This window comes from Heterodontus francisci, chromosome 1, assembly GCF_036365525.1.
Source record: "Heterodontus francisci isolate sHetFra1 chromosome 1, sHetFra1.hap1, whole genome shotgun sequence".
Lineage (NCBI taxonomy): Eukaryota > Metazoa > Chordata > Chondrichthyes > Heterodontiformes > Heterodontidae > Heterodontus > Heterodontus francisci.
Genome location: NC_090371.1, coordinates 125,655,248 through 125,679,173, shown reverse-complemented (window position 1 = coordinate 125,679,173; position 23,926 = coordinate 125,655,248). Strand labels below are relative to the sequence as shown.

General features: G+C 46.0%; 1 protein-coding gene across 1 annotated transcript in view; it reads left to right on the top strand.

Annotated features, from left to right (window-relative positions):
• Window positions 1–23,926, top strand: part of spata18 (spermatogenesis associated 18) — a 168,704-nt gene that overhangs the window by 58,109 nt on the left and 86,669 nt on the right. Inside the window, exon 4 of the mRNA XM_068035463.1 lies at window positions 5,293–5,411. Coding sequence (XP_067891564.1) covers window positions 5,293–5,411 — 119 coding nt within the window. The remainder of the gene's footprint in view (window positions 1–5,292; window positions 5,412–23,926) is intronic.

Genomic DNA, 23,926 nt, shown 5'->3' with positions numbered 1-23,926 from the left:
GCAAAACCATTTGGCCAATTCATGTTGTTGAAGAACTGGTCATAGATAAGATAGGGCATACAGAGACATCACTTTTGTGTGTCTTGGGCAGCCCATACATACGCGGACGCAGTGAGCCTTGAGGATAAACTCTGTCATATATATCACCTGGCAGCTCATTGCTCTTACATAAGTCCAGCAAACGTTCTTTTAACTTGCTTTCGAGCAAGGCTGTCCGGTCATGTTGAGCGGCAGGTCCAATGGATACGAATTCGGATTCATCATTAAGAATGGCGTGCATTTTGTTGATATAGTCACGCTCGTTAAGGATGACTATTCCCGTCCCTTTGTCAGGTTTACTGATGTGTATGTCCGGATTGGTCTTAAGGCCTCGCAAGGTCTCTTCTCATGCAGTATAAGTTGTTGTTTTCCCTTATATTGGTTATTCTTGTGATTGTCCTGATGCGTGCAAGACGAAAAGCTTCGACAACATGTCTCCATTTTCAGCAATGGTTGTGGTTTTTGGAGGTCAATCATCTCAGTCCCAGGACATCACTGCAGTAGTTCCTCAGGGTAGTGTCCTAGGCCCAACCATCTTTAGCTGCTTCATCAATGACCTTCCCTCCATCATAAGGTCAGAAGTGGGGATGTTCACTGACAATTGCAAATGTTCAGCACCATTCGTGATTCCTCAGATACTGAAGCTGCCCATGTCCAGATGCAGCAACACTTGGACAAGATCCAGGCTTGGGCTGATAAGTAGCAAGTAACATTCACACCACACAAGTGCCAGGCAATGACCATCTCAAACAAGAGAGACTCTAACCATCTTCCCTTGATGTTCAATGGCATTACCATCGCTGAATTCACCCACTGTCAACATCCTGGGGGTCACCATTGACCAGAAACTGAACTCGACCAGCCATATAAATACCGTGACTACAAGAGCAGGTCAGTGGCTGGGAATTCTGTGGCGAGTAACTCACTTCCTCTCTCCCTAATGCCTGTCCACAAGGCATAAGTCAGGAGTGTGATGGAATACTCTCCACTTGCCTGGACGGGTGCAGCTCCAATAACCCTCAAGAAGCTCTACACCATCCAGGACAAAGCAGCCCGCTTGATTGACACTCCCATCCACCACTTGAAACATTCACGTTTAACCACATGTTTGCTCCTTGCCTAAAGTTGCTGTACCATTTACGCATCAGTAATGGTGAGCACCATTAGCCTCGCCATTATTTTGATAGCAGTAACACTTTGCACAATAAACAATCACAACTTTTAAACTGGTACATCAATCTGAACTTTCAACCAAACATGTAAATCTTGAAAGAGTAACAGTTAAATTTATTCTTAAAAAAAAAATAAACTTTTTGACTTTGTGTTCTCTGGCAAGCCTTGCCCTCTGGCAGTGCCTCTGGGAAATTCTGATCTATGCCGTGCATGATTTCTCAGCTATTTGATTGTCGGAAGATGTATCCAAATTTCAAATCTATGCTGATGACAGCCACATCAGTACTTCTTCTGCAAAGGATATATGAGGGTTTGAATGCTACAGGGAACTAATGACCACTCATTAGTAATCCTCAATTCTGGGCACCACACTTTAGGAAGGATGTCAAGGCTTTTGAGAGGATGGAGATTTACTAGAATGGTACCAGGCAGTTACATGGAGATGCTGGAGAAGCTGTGATTGTTCTCCTTTGTGCAGAGAAGGCTATTTGAAGATTTAACAGAGGGGTCCTGTACATGAATCACAAAAACTTGGTATGCAGGTACATCAAGTGATTAGAAAAGCAAATGGAATGTTGGCATAAGAGCAAGAAATGCTGGAAATACTCAGCAGGTCAGGCAGCATCTGTGGAGAGAGAAGCAGAGTCAACGTTTCAGGTCAGTGACCCTTCAGAACTGGCAGAGGCTAGAAATGTAATAGGTTTTAAGCAAATAAAGCGGGGGTGGGGCAAGAAATAACCAAAAAGAAGATGTTGATAGGACAAGGTTATGCAAATAAAGCAAATGTTGTTTATTGCAAGGGGAATGGAATATAAAAGTAGGGAAGTTTTGCGACAGTTGTACAGGGCATTGGTGAGACCACATCTGGAATACTGCATACAGTTTTGGTCTGCTTACTTAATGCATATAATTGCACTAGAAGCAGTTCAGAGAAGGTTCACTCAACTGATTTCCTGGGATGAAGGGGCCTGTTTAGGAGAATGAGAGGTGATCTTATTGAAAGATAAAAGACCTTGAGGGGATTTGACAGATGGCTGCTGAGAGGATGTTTCCCCTTACGAGAGAAATGAGATTTTTTTTTGGGGGGGGGGGACATTTTCAGAATAAAGAGTCTCCCATTAAAGATGGAGGTGAGGAGAAATATTTTTGAGGGTCATTAGGCTGTGATATTCTCTTCCCCAGAGAGCAGTGGAGGCAGGCTCATTGAATATTTTTAAGGCTGTGTTAGATAGATTCCTGATTGACAAGGGAGTCAAAGGGTATAGGGGGTCGACAGGAAAGTAGAGTTGAGGCCACAATCAGATCAACCATAATCTTATTAAATGGTGGAGCAGGCTTGAGGGGCCAAATGGCCTACTCCTGCTCCTAATTTGTATGCTTGTGTGTAGGTTTTCAAGATCATGAAGGGTTTGATGGAGTAAATAAGGAGAAACTGTTTCCAATGGTAGGAGATTTAGTAACCAGTGAACACAGATTTAAGGTAATTGGCAATAGAACCAGAGATGAGAGGAAGCAGATTTATTAATAACTGTTAGCTGAGTTTGGATAAATACTTGACTGGGAAAAATTGCAGGGCTATGTGGAAACTGCAGGGGAGTGGCTCTAATTAGATAACTAGTACAGGCATGATGGGCCGAAAGAGCATTGAAGGAGGCTAATAATTCTAAGTCTCCCCAGCTGGAACACAAAGTCAAAAATTACTCTAGCAGTGTCTATTTGTATAATTACGAGTTTATTTATAGTTTGTGTCACGCTTTAAGTCTGTCCCAAGCACAAAAGAAGTTGTTTTTCTGATTGGCTCAAACAACAATTTGGTTTATTTTCTCAAATGTAGAAAGGTGGAAAAAACTTGCCTGTGGAACAGTTTGCTTCCTCACTGAGCCCTCCATATAGCTGCAACCCTCCCAATGTAACTCCAGTGGGAATGCACTGAAAAGGCCAGGAATTATGTTGAGATCTCCATACGTTGCATTCCGGCCTTTTATTGGGGAGTCAACAGGCCTTGTAAGAGGAAGAACTTCTGTTGCCCCTTACAAGGCAAGTGGTATAGGAGAGGGTGGGGCTAAGGGATGGGGACTCAATACTGTGAGCTCCTGTGTCCCTCGTTCTCCCAAGAGACCCATTGTATAATTGACAGCAGCACCAAACTAGTGACTGTGGGGCAATGTTTTTAAAAGTGATAAATTTTTCCCCTAAAAAGGGAACTGCTGGAGGCCTCCCCACCATGCACCCATCCAGTCACACTTTTTTTTTTATCACAGCATGTGACCTATTAGGCATGTGGATGTCCGAGATGCTATTCAAATAAAGGAACCTACCCTTAGCCCTGCTAACTTTAAGCAGGGTCAGTGACAGAGGTTCTGGATAAGCATATTCCAGTACTTACGCTAAGATGTTCCCTGCTGTGGATTTTTGACCACAATATTTATCATCCTAAACATGAATAAAATTCAGTAGATCTGTAAAACAAATCAGAAGTTACCAATACGGATAACCATTATTTCATCCATTGATTCGGCAACTTTCACCTCCGTAGGTCTCCGCTTTTCTTTGCAGCTTGTACCTGGCTTTCGGCTCCAATCCTGGGGCTCTTGTCTATCTTTTCTACCGTCACTATGGTGTTGAGTTAGTGCCATCAGTTTTGCTCTTATGATATTCCTGTGTGATGATTTAGATAGAAACCTCTTTGCTGCTTAATGGATCAATAGCAGCACCGCAGGATGCAGGTAGCCTGGTTGACTGAAATGGTAGCAGGACAAAGAAACAATTGTCAAACCTACACTGTTCACCTTCTAAAATTATTAGCTTGAGGTATGCAAAATTATGAGGGGCGTAGATAGAGTAGATAGGAAGAAACTTTTTCCTTTAGCGGAGGTGTCAATAACCAGAGGGCATAGATTTAAGGTAAGGGGCAGGAGGTTTAGAGGGGATTTGAGGAAAAGAAATTTTCACCCAGAGGGTGGTTGGAATCTGGAACGCTCTGCCTGAAGCAGGAACCCTCAACATGTAAGAAGTATTTAGATGAGCACTTGAAACGCCATAGCATACAAGACTACAGGCCAAGTGCTGGCAAATGGAATTTGAATAGATAGGTGCTTGATAGCTGGCACGGACACGATGGGCCAAAGGACTTGTTTCTGTGCTGTATAACTCTATGACTCTAAGCTCCTCTTTCAACCTTAACTGTGATCAAGGCATTCACAATCTTTCTATATCTTGTGTTTCCACATCATCTAACACAACAGCACTGTGAAGTATAACTTGGAGCAGTTATGCCATCTATGTATTTATGCAAATTGAAATGAGGTGTGAGGCACATGCTGAACAGTGCTCTTGTATTACTGGTGACTTTGTGAATGAGACTTTCCAACAACAACAGCTTTTATTTATATAGCACCTTCAATGTAATAAAGCATCCCAAGGAGCTTCACAGGAGCATTACAAAGCAAAATTTGACACTGAGAGACACAAGGAGATATTGGGCCAGATGACCAAAAACTTGTGTAAAGACCTGGGTTTTAAGGAGCATCTTAAAGGAGGGAAAGAAAAGTGGAGAGGTTTAGGGAGGGAATTCTAGAGCTTAGGACCTTGGCAGCTGAAGACATGGCCACCAATGGTGGAACAATTAAATTCAGGGATGTTCAAGAGGCCAGAATTGGAGGATTACCGATATATCGGAGGGTTGTAGGGGCTGGAAGAGATTAGAGATAGAGAGGGATGAGGCAATGGAAGGATTTGAAAACAAGAATGAGAATTTTTAAATAGACATTGCACAATTAGGAACCAACGTAGGTCAGCGAGCATAATCCAAATTTGAACCAGCCTACTATGTTATGATATTTTTACTATTGCAACCAATGTAAGGTTAGTGGAAACAAATAGATTTTAACAGTAATGTAAAATTTAAAAGTTTTAACTATCCATTAGGATGGATATTTGCCCTACCTACCTTTAATACTTCATTTTCTTACCTTATTTCACAATTCTTTTAGATTGCTCATAAATCACAAACTTTGCCTGCATAAGTACATATGCACAAGCTAGTATTTACATTGTTCACTGTGGTATGTTGTCATCTAGGAATCTGCTGAAAAGGATCAGAAACTGAGGGAGCTGGCAACAGTCCATGAAAAGGAAATGATAGAACTGGAGACTGAATTAAGTACAACACGTCGCCAACTGGGGACGATCAAACAGGAGTAAGAAATCTAAGCAGAGAGTTATGAATCTATCTGATATAGAGCTGCTGATTAAATATTTTTTTTATTGAGAGCATCAAGATGATTCTTTTTTTATAAGAAGACTTCTTGAGCTTCAGAAGGCAATGACACAACAGTCAGTAGATTGAACATTTTAGAAGTCCAACACTTTTCAGTCATCCGTATCTCTCAACAACAGTTTCTTGTAGAAGATGAAACACAAATATGTGCCCTATCCCTTTAAAAAACTAGTATGATTGATATTAACCCTGGATGGGATCAATGCATGAAGGGCCCAAACGGGCTCCACACCTGGAAGTCCTGAAAGCTCGTGATAGCTGGGCCTCATTTTAATATCTGAAATTAGTCTCTTGCCAGAAATCAGTAGGAATGACATTGAACTTGGCAGACAGGAGCAGGAATTGGCATAGGAGGTACTGGCCACTGGGGATTCAAGGGGCGAGATTTCCATTCCAGGGTGGGAACCCCAACAGTGCAGTCACTTCCAGGTACTGACACCACATCAGCAATATGAACGTGTTGCAATTTCAATATGGAAAGTAGGTAATTGGCCTAGAGTTGCGTTCACTGCCCAATTAGATGCGGTGGATGCAGGGAGGAGGTGGGACATAAACAGCAGCAGGATGATTTAAAAGGCGGGTATTGCTGAGTTTGCTGTTTGTCCAAAGGATAGAAGAATACTACAGAAAGCTGAGAGGAGTATAGAAAGTGGAGGGATGAAATCAAAGGAAATTAGGAAAACAAAAAGGGGACATGAAAGAATCGAGGAGAACCCAAAGATGTTTTATCAATACATTAAGAGTAAGAGGATAACTAAGGAAAGAATAGGGCTAATAAAAGATCTAAAAGGTAACAAGAACACCAGAAATAGGAGCAGAAGTCGACCATGTGGCCCATTAAGCCTGCTCCGCCATTCAATATGATCATGGTTGATCTTGGGCTTCAATTCCATTTCCTGCCCGCTCCCCATATACCTTGATTCCCTGTGAGACCAAAAATCTATCTATCCCAGCCTTAAATGTATTCAATGATGGAGCATCCATAACTCTCTGGGGGAGAGAATTCCAAAGATCCTCAACTCTTTGAGTGAAGTAATTTCTCCTCATCTCAATCCTGAATGATTGGCTCCTTCTCCTGAGACTGTGGCCCCGCATTCTAGATTCCTCGACCAGTGGAAACAATCTCTCAACTTCTACCCTATCAAGCCCTTTCAGAATCTTGTATGTCTCAATTGATCGCTTCTCATTCTTCTAAACTCCAGAGAGTATAGGCCCAATTTACTCATTCTCTCATCTTGGACAACCCCCTCATCCCAGGGACCAATTTGGTAAATTCCTCCAGTGCAAGTATCTTCGTTCTTAAATAAAGAGTGCTGGAAATACTCAGCAGGTCTGGCGGCATCTGTGGAGAGAGAAACAGACTTAACAATTCAGGTCAGTGACCTTTCATCAGAGTATTTCCAGCACTTTCTATGTTTATTTCAGATTTCCAGCATCAGCAGTATTTTGCTTTTATCCTTTCTTAAATGCGGAGACCAAAACTGCACACAGTATTCCAGGTGCAGTCTCACCAAAACCCTGTACAATTTTAGTAAGATTTCTTTGTTTCTGTACTCCAATCCCCTTGCAATAAAGGCCCATATGCCATTTGCCTTCCTAATAGCCTGCTGCACCTGTGTGTTAACTTTGTACGTTCCTTGTACGAGTACCAAGTCTCTCTGAACATCAACACCTACCAGTTTCACACCTTTCAAAAAATATTCTGCTTTTCCATTTTACGACCAAAGTGAACAACTTCACACTTCCCTACATTATACTCCATTTGCCATCTTGTTGCCCACTCATCTAAGCTGTCTATATCTCTTTGCAGCCTCTCTGTCTTCCCCGCAGCTTGCCTTTCCACCAAGCTTTGTATCATCCGCAAACTTAGATACATTACTCTCTGTCTCTTCATCCAAGTCATTAATATGGAGTGTAAATAGCTGAGGCCCCAGCACTGATCCTTGTGGCACCCCACTATTCATTGCCTGCCAACTTGAAAATGTCCCATTTATGCCCATGCTCTGCTTCCTGTCTGTTAACCAATCCTCTATCCATGCTATTCTATTACCCCCAACACCGTGAGCCCTTATCTTGCCTATTCATCTTTTGTGTGGCACCTTATCGAATGCCTTTTGGCAATCCAGATAAACTAAATTTACTGGTTCCTCTTTATCTACCCTACTAGTTACATCCTCAAAACATTCTAATAAATGTGTCAAACAGGATTTCCCTTTAGTAAAACCATGCTGACTTGTTCTAATCATACTATGCTTTTCCAAGTGCATTGTTTAGACTTCTTTAATAATAGTTTCCAGCATCTTCCCAATGACTGTTAGGCTCACTGGCCTGTATTTCCCTGTTTTCACTCTGCCTCCTTTTTTGAAAAGCAGTGTAACATTTGCCAACTTCCAATCTGACAGGACCGTTCCTGAATCTAAGGAATTCTGGAAAATCATAGCCAGCACATCCACTATCTCTGCAGCTATCTCTTTTAGAACCCTAGGGTGCAGGTCATCTGGTTCTATGTGTGGAGGCAGAAGATGTGGGTATGGTTCTTAATGAATACTTTGTGTCTGTCTTCACAAAAGAGGGGGATGATACAGACATTGTAGTTAAGGAGGAGGAGTATGAATTATTGGATGCAATAAACATAGGGAGAAAGGAAATATTAAGGGGATTAGCATCCTTTTGAAAGTGGATAAATCACCAGGGCCGGATGAAAAGTACCCCAGGCTGTTAAAAGAAGCCAGGGAGGAAATAGCGGAAGGTCTGGCCATCATTTTTCATTCCTCACTGGATATAGGTGTGGTGTCAGAGGATTGGAGTTCTGCTAAGGTTGTACCTTTGTTTAAAAAGGGAGCGAGGGATAGACCAAATAATTGCAGGCCAGTCAGTTGGTAGTGGGCAAATTATTGGAATCAATTCTGAGAGACAGCATAAGCTGTCACTTAGAAAGGCACAGTTTAATCAAGGATAGTCAGGATTGATTTTGTTAAGGGAAGATCCTGTCTGACCAACTTGATTAAATTTTTTGAGGAAGTGAAAGGAGGATTGATGAGGGTAGTGCAGGTGATGTGGTCTACATGGATTTTAGCAAGGCTTTTGACAAGGTCCCACATGGCAGACTGGTTAAAAAATAAAATCCCATAGGATCCAAGGAAATGTAGAACACTGGATACAAAATTGGTTCAGTGGCAGGAAACAAAGGGTAATTGTTGATGGGTGTTTTTGCGACTGAAGGCTTTTTCCATTTTGAGGTTCCGCAGAGCTCAGTACTAGGTCGCCTGCTTTGTGTGGTATAATCGATTTGGCCATAAACGAAGGGGGAATGATCAAGAAGTTTGCAGACGACACAAAAATTGGCTGCCTGGGTGATAACCAGGACAATAGCTGTAGACTGCAGGAAGATAGCAATGGACTGGTCAGGTGGGCAGAAAAGTGGCAAATGGAATTCAACTCTGAGAAGTGTGAGGTGGTGCAGTTGGGGAGGTCAAACAATGCAAAGGAATACACAATAAATGGGAGGATACTGAGAGGTGTAGAGGAAGTGAGGGACCTTGGAGTAAATGTCCACAGATCCCTGAAGGTAGGAGGACAGGTTGATAAGGTGGCATACGGAATCCTTTTCCTTTATTAGCCAAGGCATAGAATATAAGAGTAGGGAGGTTATGCTGGAACTATACAAAACATTAGTCAGGCCATAACTTGAGTACTGTGTGCAGTTCTGGTCACCTTGTAACAGAAAGGATGTAATTGCACGAGAGACGGTACAGGGTAGATTTAGGAGGATGTTGCCAGCACTGGAAAAATGTAGCTGCGAGGAAAGATTGGATCGGATAGAGTTATTCTCCTTGGAACAGAGGAGGCTGAGGAGATATTTGATTTGAGATGTGCAAAATTGAAGGGACTGGATAGAGTGGATGGGAAGGGCCTATTTACCTTAGAGAGGTCAATGATTGGGGGCATAGATTTAAAGTGATTGGTAGAAGGATTAGTGGGAACATGAGGAAAAGATTTTTCAGCCAGAGAGTGATGAGGGTCTGGAACCAACTGCTTGAAAGGGTGGTAGAGGCAGAAAACCTTATCTCATTGAAAAGGTGCCTCAACCTGCAGGGCTACGGACCAAATGCTGGAAAGTGGGGTTAGGCTGGGTGGCTTGTTTTTTGGTTGATGCAGACACGATAGGCCAAGTGGCCTCTTTCTGTGCTGTAAACTTTCTATGATTCTGTGAAGGAGGCAGAGTGAAGTGAGAAGGGTGGCCCCCGCGCCACTTCCACCCCCCGCCCCCTGTTTTCTGACTCCTCACTGGAGGTGGTGACTGAGCGCAGAAACATCCTGTTCCCTGCCAGTGGTAATAGCCTGCAAAGCTCACCAAGAGGGCATAGCTGGAGGTGGCTCACGAGGTCAGCAGCAGAAGAGTGGTGAGGAGGAACTGGGTGCAGTGCAGGAAATGTTTCAATGATCTTCTCTGGTCTGGAAAGGTGAGTTTATAGTTAGACCCAGATGGCATGCCTCCTGGTTACCGGTCACCAAAGTGCAAAAGAGAGGGGCATCCTGAGGGTGCATAGAGTTCTCCTGACCATGGGTGAAATGTGTGCTCAGCAGCTTTGATGACCCATAAGCATAGCTCAACCCTAATGCTGTCAGACAGGAGGCTGGAATGCAGACTGCAGCAGGCTATGTAAATGAAAAGCTGTGAGTGCATTGTCCTTAACTGCATCTTTCTTCACCTTGCAGGATGTTGAATGCCAGGGAGAACAAGAGGGCCCACCTTGATGGTAGGGTGTCACAGCTCGCGTCACTGATGCACTTTGATGAGCTGGCCCTAGGTGTGGCCAAAGTATCAAACCACAGGGATGCTGGGGATGGAGAATTGAGAATCTGTCGTAGACAGGGTGAAAACATCTCCGTATTCAGGGGATGCATGGCAATGCTCCCCATGCAACGAGCTGTCAAAGCATGAGCTGTCATCTCATTATTTTAAGCAGTAGGAGCATCTGTTGACTGTCCTCATCTCTCATCACCATTTTCTCATGTCCAACACAGTGCCAACAAGATCCCAAGGAGTCAGAGGAGGAAGACACCTCGGAGCCTGCAGTGTCACATCTTTCTTGTGTACCCTCCACCAGTGCAGATACTCACCTCAATGGGTCCGCACATGTTATTGGAGAGGGTGGCACAGGGTGAAGCACACATGCCATCAGAGCTGAAGGATTTAGGGGGGAGGCAGAGTTGACTGTGGCCAGTTCCCCCCCCCCCCCAGAAGATGGGGGACAGGCACAGCCCGGCTTAGCAGGGCGGAGATCCAGAGCCTTGGGAGTCACGAAACAGGCACCAATGTGGCTCTACCTGGAGAACCAGCATGAGATGTGTGCCCACATATCGGAGTTTCCTGAAGCGCTGCAGAGTCATGGGATGAGAATGGAGGAGTCCATTCACTTCATGTGCTCCACAATGTCTGTGTTTTAAGCGCATGAGCTCCTTGGTTTGAGAGAGTGGCCAACCTCATGGAGAGCCATATGTGGCATCACTGGATGCAGGAATAGCACACTGACATGTATGGAATGCATGCACAGCCTGTAGTATTGACCAATCAGTAGTTCAAATAGCACAACGAAGCATGGAGTGGATGCCAGCTGTGCCCCAGTTGGTGGTTCCGTCTCGGGATCAAGGGTGCCATGAAAGGGCTGAGGTGGCGACAGATGGCGATGAGGGGGCCACCTCTCATGGGGCTCTGACATCATCATCCACCCCCCCTCCACTGCACTGATGGATGAGGCATCTATAGAGTCACGCCCTGTGACAGAGGTTGCCCCTGCAGTGATGCCAGTGCAGCAGCCTTTACAGATGCAACGCCCACCCCCCCCCCCCCCCCCCTACAACCCAGCACTTACACAATGAGACTGAGCCCAGACAGGTATGAGTGAGCATTCTGCCTTCACCTCATCCTCAGCCACAGGGGGAGCACCTTGTAGAGTGGCTGAGGGCAGGCTACTCCATCGGTAATGTCATTTGTGGGTCACCTAGGTGTGTCCATTGTAAATAATATCACACTGTCTTTCAATAAAGCACTAGCCATGTTGTTGCACTAAGGCAGATTTATGCGTCTTCATTTCAACATGGCAATGGCAGCCGCGAACCCTTGGATGACCCTCCATGAAGGCACACAAGTCAGCAAGCATCTGCCTGGACAGGCACAGGCTTCTGCTGCACTGACCCTCTGACAAGTCCAGGTAGCTTCTCCTTTTGGTGGTAGACCCTCTGCTCAGGATCTTGCCTTTGTTGTCTTCCTGCCCCATGTTCCTCTCCCCTGCACCCCTGATGCCCAGGATGCTGCTCCTCGTAGATCCGGTCGACCCTATCTGAGTAGTTTAATTCCATTTCCTGTTCTGTCCTTCTGCCCTTTTCAGTTGGAATGTGTAGTCTTCCTGAGACCCCTTTCCTGAACCCATGAAGTCCATAATCAGAGGGACCCATACAAACAGCCCCCTTCCAAAGCCCCCACCCCCCACACCTCAAAATGGCCTTGTCAAGAGTAAGGAAATATGACCGATAATTCTCCTGATTCTGTGGGACTGGTTGCCTGTGATTGAGGGCCTTTTCTGAGTGGACTCTCTCTTTGTTTTGCCTCCTCCTCCCTGTTGTGGTTTGGACACTGCACGGATCCTTTGTCTCGGAACGAAAGTTGAAAACTTACCCTTAATGAGCTGACAAGCTTGTTAAGTTGCTTAACTGGCCATTTAGCGATGTCTGGTGGGTTGGCTCCCTTTTTGGTTCTTGGCAGAACCTTTTAAACTTGGAGCAGCCAGTTTTGTGTTGGGAAACTGGCACACCGACTCAAGGGGCAGATTTAAGTAACCGCCAATCCCACCCCATCCCACCCTCTCAATCAAATAAAAATCCCGCCCAAGGAATCGGACCTCAACATGTGTTTGGGGTGGAGAGTTCTAAATAGATGCTGGTTGGGGCAGGATTTCTTCCAGGTCCTGGAGGAACACTCCTACCCCACCCCAACCCTCGGCGTCCTCCCAAAAAAAAATAAAAAAAATTCTTATTTACCTTGCTCTTTTCTGGCCACCCTCCTGCATCCTGCTAGGTTATTCTGGCAGCTTTGACACTGCACAGGCCATTCCCTGAGCCTTTGTTAAAATTGCATTGCGTGATGATGACTTTTCGATATAAATTAAGCCCCTGTTTGCTTGCAGTCAGATCCTCGGCCAAATTCAAAGTTAGCAAAGATGAGATGCTGGCAGGTGGCTTGGGCAGACTCGGCCTGTAAAGTGATTCGGCTAATCTTGAGCTCTCCCATGCACTGTTCCCACAGTTTTAAAGTTTTTTTTTTGGAAAAAATGCCTGTAAATTGAGTCCCGCTATGAAAAGATCAGATTTGTGTGCAGTAAAATCAATGTGAAGAAAGAATATGCTAACAGGAAGCTTATTTGGGAAGGGGCAAAAACAAATTATGTATTTAGAATTTGTAGGCTAGAAACACACTATTTTTCATTAAGATAAACTTTACTCCTTGGCCCAATGACCTTATCTCACAGCTCTCGAGCATTGATTTATTTTGAAGCAAGATAAAATTTGTAGTAAAAAGAGAAAATGCTGGAAATACTCAGCAGGTCAGTCAGCATCTGTGGAGAGAGAAGTAGAGTTAACGTTTCAGAACTTCTGGTGAAAGGTCACAGACCTGAAATGTTAACTCTGCTTCTCTCATTACAGAGGCTGCCTGACCTGCTGAGTATTTCCAGCATTTTCTGTTTTTATTTCAGATTTCCAGCATCCGCAGTATTTTGCTTTTATAAAATTTGTAGCTTTATTTAGAAAAAAGTGGCTAATTAAATTACATGACTGTCCTGATGGGTGACAAATTGTTGATTCTCAGTTGGAAAAAAGAGAGATTGAAGATTAATTGCAAGTTTAAGATGTTATGAACAAATTGTGTTTATAACTCACTCAGTGAGTTTATCTGATGAACAACTGAACCATTTACACCAGGATTGTTTGATTCTGAGTCAGTGCAGAGTTAGTTGATCTCTGTTATGAAGCAATACGGGTGCCATAATTGGTCTTTAGTGCTTTAATAACAGAGCGAAAAACTGTTTAAGATTTCAGCTCTTTATCACGATCACCCCTGCTGAAAATACCTGATAAATACAGGATTCGGCTTGGCTGTGATGCCCCTCCCTCCCCTCCACTGTCTACCTGCTATGATGTACATATGAATAAGGATAATTCAGATGAAATACCAGAGGGCTGTGGAACTGCACCCTAACCAGAAGTGATTGCCTACGAGAATGGTGAAACTTGGTGAGAAGGGTTAAAAAAAAACTTGCTGAAATGTAATTTTTATTTAAGAAAAACCAGTGGGATAGATTTTTGACTTTGTGTCTTTGTCTAAAATGAGTGACAGCCAATCGGCAGCCTGATTTCTCCAAAATAAAGATCAGGAGAGATTTTTTTTTTCCAAAATATACTTTATTCATAAAAATCTGTAAAAATTACATTACCAGTTTCAAACAGCACCAAGTCAAAAAATACAAGCAGTGCAAAGGAGGTCCGTTTGCTTCATTACAATCATGAGTTGCCTCACAACCCTTCCATTTCACATTTGTCATGCCAATTACATTTTTACATTTTACAGCAAATTAAAATTTTCCCGATACAGTTCGAGGGGTTTCCCATAGATCCAGTCCCTCAGTTCAGCTTGGTGGGGGGACCTTAAACTGTGGTCTTTCCCCATTGAACCTTTGCTGCAGCTGCCCCAAGCTTTAGTGCGTCCCTCAGCACGTAGTCCTGGACCTTGGAATGTGCCAGTCTGCACATTCGATCGTGGACAACTCTTTGCGCTGGAAGACCAGCAAGTTTCAGGCAGACCAAAGGGCGTCTTTCACCGAATTGATAGTCCTCCAGCAGCAGTTGATGTTTGTCTCGGTGTGTGTCCCTGGGAACAGCCCGTAGAGCACAGACTCCTGTGTTACAGAGCTGCTTGGGATGAACCTCGACAAAAACCACTGCATCTCTTTCCACACCTGCTTTGCAAAGAAACATTCCAGGAGGAGGTGGGCAACTGTCTCTTCCCCACCACAGTCACCGTGGGGGCATTGCGCGGAGGGGGCGAGACTTCGGCCAGGCAGGAAGGATCTGACGGGGAGGGCTCTTCTCACCACCAGCCAAGCTACATCTTGGTGCTTATTTGAAAGTTCTGGTGATGAGGCATTCCGCCAAATGATTTTGGCGGTCTGCTCGGGGAACCATCCAACAGGATCCATCGTCTCCTTTTCCCGTAGGACCTTGAGGACATTCCGTGCAGACCACTGCCTGATGGATCGGTGGTCAAAGATGTTTTCCCGCAGAAACTGCTCCACAAAGGATAGGTGGTACGGCACAGTCCAACTGCATGGAGCGTTCCGCGGCAATGTGACCAGGCCCATCCTTCACAACACTGGGGACAGATAGAACCTCAGCACGTAGTGACACTTGGAGTTTGCGTACTGGAGGTCTACACACAGCTTGATGCAGCCGCACACGAAGGTGGTCATCAGGATTAGGGCCACGTTGGGTACATTTTTCCCACCTTTATCCAGAGGTTTGAACATCGTGTCCCTCCGGACCCGGTCCATTTTAGATCCCCAGATGAAGCGGAAAATGGCTCGGGTGACCGCCACAGCGCAGGAGTGGGGTATGGGCCAGACCTGCGCCACGTACAGCAACAACATGAACGCCTCGCACCTGATGACCAGGTTCTTACCCATAATGGAGAGAGATCGCTGCTCCCACATGCTCAGCTTATGTTGTACCCTGGCTACTCGCTCCCTCCAGGTTTTGGTGCACGCCCCGGCCCTTCCGAACCATATCCCCAGCACCTTCAGGTAGTCAGACCTGACGGTGAAGGGGACAAAGGATCGGTCAGCCCAGTTCCCAAAGAACATGGCCTCGCTCTTGCCGTGGTTAACTTTGGCTCCCGAGGCCAGTTCGAACTGGTCGCAGATGCTCATCAGTCTGCGCACGGACAGCGGATCCGAGCAGAAGACGACGACGTCATCCATGTACAGGGAGGTTTTAACCTGAGTGCCTCCGCTGCCTGGGATTGTCACCCCTCTTATGCTCTCATCCTTCCTAATAGACTCAGCAAAGGGTTCAATACAGCAAACAAACAAGACCGGGGAGAGAGGACAGCCCTGTCTGACTCCAGATTGGATCGGGAAACTTTCCGATTCCCACCCGTTGATTGAGACTGCGCTACTGATGTTTGAGTAGAGCAGTTGGATCCAATTGCAGATTCCCTCCCCAAACCCCATTTTGGAAAGCACGTCCATCATGTAGGTGTGCGATATCCTGTCAAAAGCTTTCTCCTGGTCCAGGCTGATGAGGCAGGTGTCCACCCTCCTGTCCCGCACATAGGCGATCGTATCCCTGAGTAGCGCGAGACTATCAGAGATCTTCCTGCTGGGTACAGTACAGGCCTGATCAGGGTGAATCACCAACTCCAGAGCAGACTTGACTCGACTGGCGATGACTTTGGACAGAATCTTGCAGTCTACATTAAGCAGTGAGATGGGCTGCCAATTTCTGATTTCTGCCCACTCCCCCTTCCGCTTGTAGATGAGGGTGATGATGCCTTTCCTCATGGATTCTGACATGCTGCTGGCCAGGAGCATACTCTCGTATACTTCCAGCAGGTCTGGGCCGACCCAGTCCCACAGGGCCGAATAAAACTCAACCGGTAAGCCATCGCTTCCGGGAGTTTTACTCGTCTCGAAGGACTCGACGGCCTTTGTCAGCTCGTCCAGAGTTAGCGGCTTGTCCAGTCTCTCTCTCGTGCTGTCATCTAAGACCTCTGTGATAGATGGCAGGAAGGACTGGGAGGCTCTGCTGTCTGTGGGCTTCGCGTCATACAGCCCAGCATAAAAGGATTTGCTGATCCTTAGTATGTCGGACTGCGAAGATAGTACCGAGCCATCCTCTTCCTTCAGGCTGCTGATAACAGAGCTCTCTCTGTGTACCTTTTGGAAGAAGTAACGCGAGCTCGTCTCATCCTGCTCGATGGAGCGGACTCTGGACCGGAAGATGATCTTGGAGGCCTCCTTGGCAAAGAGCGAGGCCTGCTGGCTCTTCACCTCTTGGAGGTCCTCCTTGACCTCGACCCCCATTGACTGCAGCCGGAGCAGATTTTGCATACTTTTCTGGAGTCGGGACATTTCCCTCTGTCTCTCTCTCGCCTTCTGAACATCTTTCAGGATAAAGAACCTTTTGATGTTCTCCTTTATTGCTTCCCACCAGTGAACTGGAGACTCAAAGAGGGGTTTCATGGTCCTCCAACCTTTGTAATCCCTTTTGAGTTCCTCAACGTTCTCTGGGGTCAGCAGTGTAGCATTGAGCTTCCACGTCCCTCTGCCAACCCGCTGGTCGTCCTGTAAGTGACAGTCGGCCAGTAAGAGGCAGTGGTCGGAGAAGAACACCGGCTTGACGTCGGTGGATCCGACCGTGACAGCACGGGACACAAACAGGAAGTCAATCCTGGAACGGGCAGACCCGTCCGATCTTGACCATGTGTATCTGCGCTGCGCTCCGTCTGCAGGTTTGCTGAAGACGTCGTGCAGTTTGGCATCTTTAACTGTTTCTATTAGGAATCTGGACGGAGCGTCCAGTCTGCTGTCGTCTCTGCCGGATCGCCCAGCCGCATCGATGATGTAGTTGAAGTCACCGCCTAGGATGATCGGCCTGGACGTCGCCAGCAGCAGTTGGAGCTGCTGGAAGACGGTCAGCCGCTCGCTGCGTTGTACCGGGGCATACACGTTGATCAACCGGAGCGGAGCGTTGTTGTACATTACGTCTGTGACGAGGAGGCGACCACCCACCACCTCCTTAATTTCGGAGATGGTGAAGTTACCTCCCCGCAGCAGAATACCCAGGCCGGAGGAACGGCAATCATTACCCCCCGACCAGATTGATGGCCCGTGGGACCACCATCGTGACCACTGCCTGTAGGTGCTGAGGTGTGGTATTCCACACTCCTGCAGAAACAGTAGGTCGGCTTTGACCTTGGCGAGGTAATCCAAGGTTGAAACACATCGCGTAGTGGATTTAATGCTACGCACATTAATGGAAGCAATTCTTACACCCATTTTTTTAAAAGTTAGTCGTTGCTTCCCATACCATTTGTCCTTGCTAGTCCCAGTCCTTCGGGATGTTCCTGCATACCCATAGTGTGCGCAAGCTGTTTCACGTTGGTTGGGCTCAGAAACCCCTCCTGGTTTTTCATGCAGGGGTTGTTCCGCTCGGGTGACATCGGGGGGTCTTGTAGGCAACAAGGATTGGGTTTTCCTCTGCTGTTCCCCTCTGTTCCTCCTCGAAAACATCACTGCTTCTGGCTTCCCGGAGCTGAGGTGCGCCAGACGTGTCTTTGCTCTCGGTGTCCCAGAGCTGGGATGCGTTGGCCACGTCGTTACGTGTGGCGCTTTGGGGTTGGGGCACGCCGGGCCCATCACAGCTTCCCATGCCCGGGGGCTGGGGGGCTTTATCTTCCATCTCCTTGGAGTTCTGCCGCCTCTTTTGAAGGGGCTGTCATTCCAGCATTTCCCGTCCAGTGAAGAGGAGCTGTTGTAGTCTGTCTCAGAAGGTAGCCTCTTCTTGCCACTGGTTTGGGTGGTGGCCTGTTCTGCTTTTGGAGGTTTTTTCTTTGAGGTTTTCATTTGTACCACTTGCCACTGACCTGTTTGTCCATCTGCTGCCTCCTGCTCCATTGATTCTGTCTGTGGAGGAGGGGCTTCCGGGTGCAGGGTAGGTGCTGGGTCGCTGGTTTCAGCTGCCTCCCCTTCCTTCTCCTTCTCAGGTTGAAGTTCCTCACTGCAGAGAAGGTTGCTGGTCTCCTTTCGAACACCAGACGCCTTCGTCGAACCTTCTCCCGGCCTTTCCTTGGACCTTGCCACCTGAGCATAACTGAGGCAGCCTTTGGGGCAGGTTTTGTAGAGGTGGCCTGCCGCACCGCACAAGTTGCAACACTTAGTCTGCTTACAGTCCTTGGTCTGATGGCCTTCCTCCTTGCAGTTCTTGCAAACAACCGTGCTTCAGTTGGCTGCCACATGACCAGATTTGCCACAGGTGTGGCAAACTCTGGGCTGCCCAGCGTAGACCAAGAACCCTCGACTTCCCGCGATAGCGAAGCTGGAGGGAGGGTGGATGATGGCTCCACTGGGATCGACCTTCAAGGTCACCTTGACCTGTCGCTTACTGGTCCAAATCCCAAAGGGGTCCTTGACATCAGTGCTGCTGCCGGCCACCTCGACGTACCTGGCGAGAAAGGTGAGTACATCCACCACCGGAACATGGGGGTTGTAGAGGTGAATCGTCACCACCCGGTCCCGTTGTGACGGAAGCGTGAAGAGCGGCTCCGCTGTGAGGATCGACAGTGGCGCCCGGTCCCCTTTCTCCTTGAACGCCTTCAGGAACTTGATGCATCCCGCCACGTTCCGGAACGTCACGTCGAAGTATCCACTGCTGTGGAAATCCTGCAGGCAGAAGACATCCGTAGCTTGAAATCCACAGCAATCAAAGAGGATTTTCTTGATGAAGAAGGTGCGATCGACTGGTGCATCTCCTTCCTTGTCCTTCATGACCACCCGAACGGTGTTGCGCACTCCCAGGCCTGAAGCTCGAAGATTGGTTATAGCCATTTTACTCAAAGCCTACCCAGGATCAAAAGGCAATGATCATGGTCTCATCTCCGCCAAGTAAGTACTGATAAGAACAGATACTACACTTGATCTTAGCCAAACGGCAAAATAAAGATCAGGAGAGATGTAACAGGAACTACTGATTGGCTGTTAACCATTTTACCCTATTGCACCTTGCCAAAATCTACCCCAATGAGTATATAACAAACATTATTATCAAAGTGAATGAAAACTTAGTGCATCCAAACATCTCTTGTTTTATCTATTATTGAAAATGGAAGGGGGAGTACTGCAATGATTTTAAAATTTGACCAAATACAAAAAGGTTTTCTATAATTCTGCTGCAGATGCAACCCTTCTGTAATCAACATAAAGCCTCTTCATTTAGATTGGATTACAGATCACATGATTAAATAGGCTGATATTCAGATATTATAAACTATTTTTGTTAATACAGAGCATAGATATCAAAAATTATAGTAGGTTATGTCTGTTATAATTGAAAGCAAAATATATTTTGGTGTGGCTTGAAACACTACTGACTGAGATGGACTGTTAAGTCTCCTAATTTATTAAGTGCTGGCTAAATCAAAATCATCACCAATTCTGTAGACAAGGCTATAAGCTACATTGCCCCAAATCACCATCACTTTCCCCCCTTCGAGTGCATATAATTAAAAAGCAAAGAACATGCATTGATACGGCCCCTTAACATATTCAAGAACTATCCCAAAGCTTTTCACATAAAATGAATTACTTGAAGTGCAGTCAGTGTTATGTAGCCAAATGTACCATTTTTTTTTTACACAGCAAATTTGTGCAAACCACAATGAAATAAATGATTAGTTCATCTGTTTTTGGAGTTGGTTGAGCAAGGAATGTTGGCCAGGAAATGAGATGAACTCCCTGCTCTGGAATCTTTAAAATCCACCTTCTTCTTTGGCCTCCTTATCTCGAGAGACAATGGATACGCGCCTAGAGGTGGTCAGTGGTTTGTGGAACAGCGCCTGGAGTGGCTATAAATGCCAATTCTAGAGTGACAGACTCTTCCACAGGCGCTGCAGGTAAAATTGATTGTCAGGGCTGTTACACAGTTGGCTCTCTCCTTGCACTTCTGTCTTTTTTTCCTGCCAACTGCTAAGTCTCTTCGACTCGCCACACTTTAACCCCGCCTTTATGGCTGTCTGCCAGCTCTGGCGATCACTGGCAACTGACTCCCATGACTTGTGGTCAATGTCACAGGACTTCATGTCACGTTTGCAGATGCCTTTAAAGCAGAGACATGGACGGCCATTGGGTCTGATACCAGTGACAAGCTCGCTGTACAATGTGTCCTTGGGGATCCTGCCATCTTCCATGCGACTCACATGGCCAAGCCGTCTCAAGCACCGCTGGCTCAGTAGGGTGTATATGCTGGGGATGTTGGCCACCTCGAGGACTTCTGCGTTGGAGATATGGTCCTGCCACCTGATGCCAAGGATTCTCCGGAGGCAGCGAAGGTGGAATGAGTTGAGATGTCGCTCTTAGCTGACATGCGTTGTCCAGGCCTTGCTGCCGTAGAGCAAGGTACTGAGAACACAGGTTTAAAATCTGCCAACCTATAGTAAAAAGGAACATTAGTTTGATGTCTCACCAAATGGTGGCACCTCTGAGAATTAAAAAAAAAAGACTTGCTTCAATGCAGCATTCCCTCAGTGCTGTATGGAAGTGTTGGTTTTGATTCTGTGCTCACGTCAAGGAGTACGTCAAGCTACAAGCCAAATGATGTGGGTGCTTATTACCGACATTTCCCTTTCCAAAATCTGACTATAGTGTTCCTTTCCTGGGTGACCATTTGTGGCTTTTACCCTTTTTTGTACTAACAATTATATACAAAATCTGGTGTAGTATCTGCTGAAGATCCTTGTGTTTGAACAGAGTTTTTGAAGCAACTGTTGCAGGATCTGATCCTGTTTGGAAAAGTGCCTCAATTTGCAGACAATGTCCTATTACCTGGGATATCTGCGAAAGGATGTCGCTGTATTTTTAACTTTGAATACCAACTTTGCCAAGAAATGTTCATGGAACCTTTGGCAAAACCTATTAATAGATGATGCGGTATTGTAATCTATTACTGCTTGATGTAGCAATAACTTGTATACTTCAAGCGATTATATGCAGTTTTCATTATAGTTAAATGAGCTCCATAAGCATTGTGCTATGTGTATTTGCTGTTCTCTGCATCTACTCCTTGGTCAAATCAAGATTCATTACACATTCTCCTACTCTAATTCTTTTTATGACCTCAAAATGATGGCACTCAGTTTTCTCTTCCAGCTATGATCTACATATTTCAAACACCAAGCTTGATGTCATATAATAATTACTACTTGATTTATAATAGGCCAGAGTTTACTGTAACAGGGCAGCAAATGCATCTGCCATTAGAGTTGCTGTGCACCCTTCAGCTCAAAACATTTTTGCCCACAAAGTTGCTGGTAGTGTTCACTGCTGATGGCGCAGGGAAGGAAACCAGGCTTCTAGGACCTGAGTGAACAGGGCAACCAATGGAGTATCTCCTAAACCAATCAGATTTAAGGATTGGGGAATTAACACAGGAAGGACTGAGGAGAGCGAATTTACCCCATTAATTCAATGTCAAATCGGGCACAGAAAGAGAGGGAAAGGAAAATTGGATTAAGAGACAAAAATGAAAAATTAGAAAAAAATGTTAGATTTAAACTGTTGCGACCTCAGTGAGACTGTTAATGTTAAAATACACGATATGAACCCCACCCCAGACCAATTTAAAGAATTACACGACAAGATTTCACGTTTTAAGACTTCTTTTATAACAACGAAACTAAAAGAAATCCCCATTAACTAAATAGTACTTTGTCAGTAGCTGATACCCCAAATTACAAAGAAAGGTATTTTATTTATTAAAACACTGGAAAACCTCACATCACACTTATACGTTACACAGACTTCCTTGATGGTGAAATCTTGTGGTTAAAAATCCCAAGCTCCTCTCAATTGCAATGGGTTGGATCTCCTCTCAAAGTTAATGTCCTCTTCGCTCACTTTGAGCGCATTTGACCTGGATATCATGAATAAGGTGATTCCTGGTGATCCTGACTTCTCTGCAAACCTTAACTTTCAAAACAGGTTCATGGGTAGGCGGTGGCGTAGTGGTATTATCACTGGACTAGTAACCCAGAGACCCAGGGTATTGCTCTGGGGACATGGGTTCGAATCCCACCACAGCAGAAGGTGGAATTTGAATTTAATTAATAAATCTGGAATTAAAAGCTAGTCTAATGATGGCCATGAAACCATTGTCGATTGTTGTAAAAACCCATCTGGTTCACTAATGTCCTTTAGGGAAGGAAATCTGCTGTCCTTACCTGGTCTGGCCTACATGTGACTCCAGACCCACAGCAATGTGGTTAACTCTTACATGCCCTCTGACATGGCCTAGCAAGCCACTCAATTATACCTAACCGCTATGAAGTCAATAAAAAGGAATGAAACCGGACGGACCACCCGGCATTGACCTAGGCACCGGAAACGATAACGGCAAACCCAGCCCTGTCGACCCTGCAAAGTCCTCCTTACTAACATCTGGGGGCTTGTGCCAAAGTTAGGAGAGCTGTCCCACAGACTAGTCAAGCAACAGCCTGACATAGTAATACTCACAGAATCATACCTTACAGACAATGTCCCAGACACTGCCATCACCATCCCCGGGTATGTCCTGTCCCACCGGCAGGTCAGACCCACCAGAGCTGGTGGCACAGTGGTATACAATAGGGAGGGAGTTGCCCTGGGAGTCCTCAACATTGACTCCGGACCCCATGAAGTCTCATGGCATCAGGTCAAACATGGGCAAGGTAACCTCCTACTGATTACCACCTACTGCCCTCCCTCAGCTGATGTCTCAGTACTCCTCCATGTTGAACACCACTTGGAGGAAGCACTGAGGGTGGGAAGGGCACAAAATGTACTTTGGGTGGGGGACTTCAATGTCCATCACCAAGAGTGGCTTGGTAGCACCACTACTGAGCGAGCAGGCCGAGTCCTAAAGGACATATCTGCTAGACTGGGTATGCGGCAGGTGGTGGGGGAACCAACACGAGGGAAAAACATACTTGACTCGTCCTCACCAATCTGCCTGCTGCTGATGCTTCTGTCCATGACAGTATTGGTAGGAGCGACCACCACACAGTCCTTGTGGAGACGAACTCCCGCCTTCACATTGAGGATACCGTCCATCGTGTTGTGTGGCACTATCACCTTGCTAACTGGGATAGATTTCGAACAGATCTAGCAATGCAAAACTGGGCATCCATGAGGCGCTGTGGGCCATCAGCAGCAGCAGAATTGTACTCAACCACAATCTGTAACCTCATGGCCTGGCATATCCCCCACTCTACCATTACCATCAAGCCAGGAGACCAACCCTGGTTCAATGAAGAGTGCAGGAGGGCATGCCAGGAGCAGCACCAGGCATAACTCAAAATGAGGTGTCAACCTGGTGAAGCGACAACCCAGGACTACTTGCATGCCAAACTGCATAAGCAGCATGCGATCGACAGAGCTAAGCGATCCCATAACCAACGGATCAGATCTAAGCTCTGCAGTCCTGCCACATCCAGCCGTGAATGGTGGTGGACAATTAAATAACTAACTGGAGGAGGTGGCTCCACCAATATCCCCATCCTCAATGATGGGGAAGCCAGGCACATCAGTGCGAAAGATAAGGCTGAAGTATTTGCAACAATCTTCAGCCAGACAT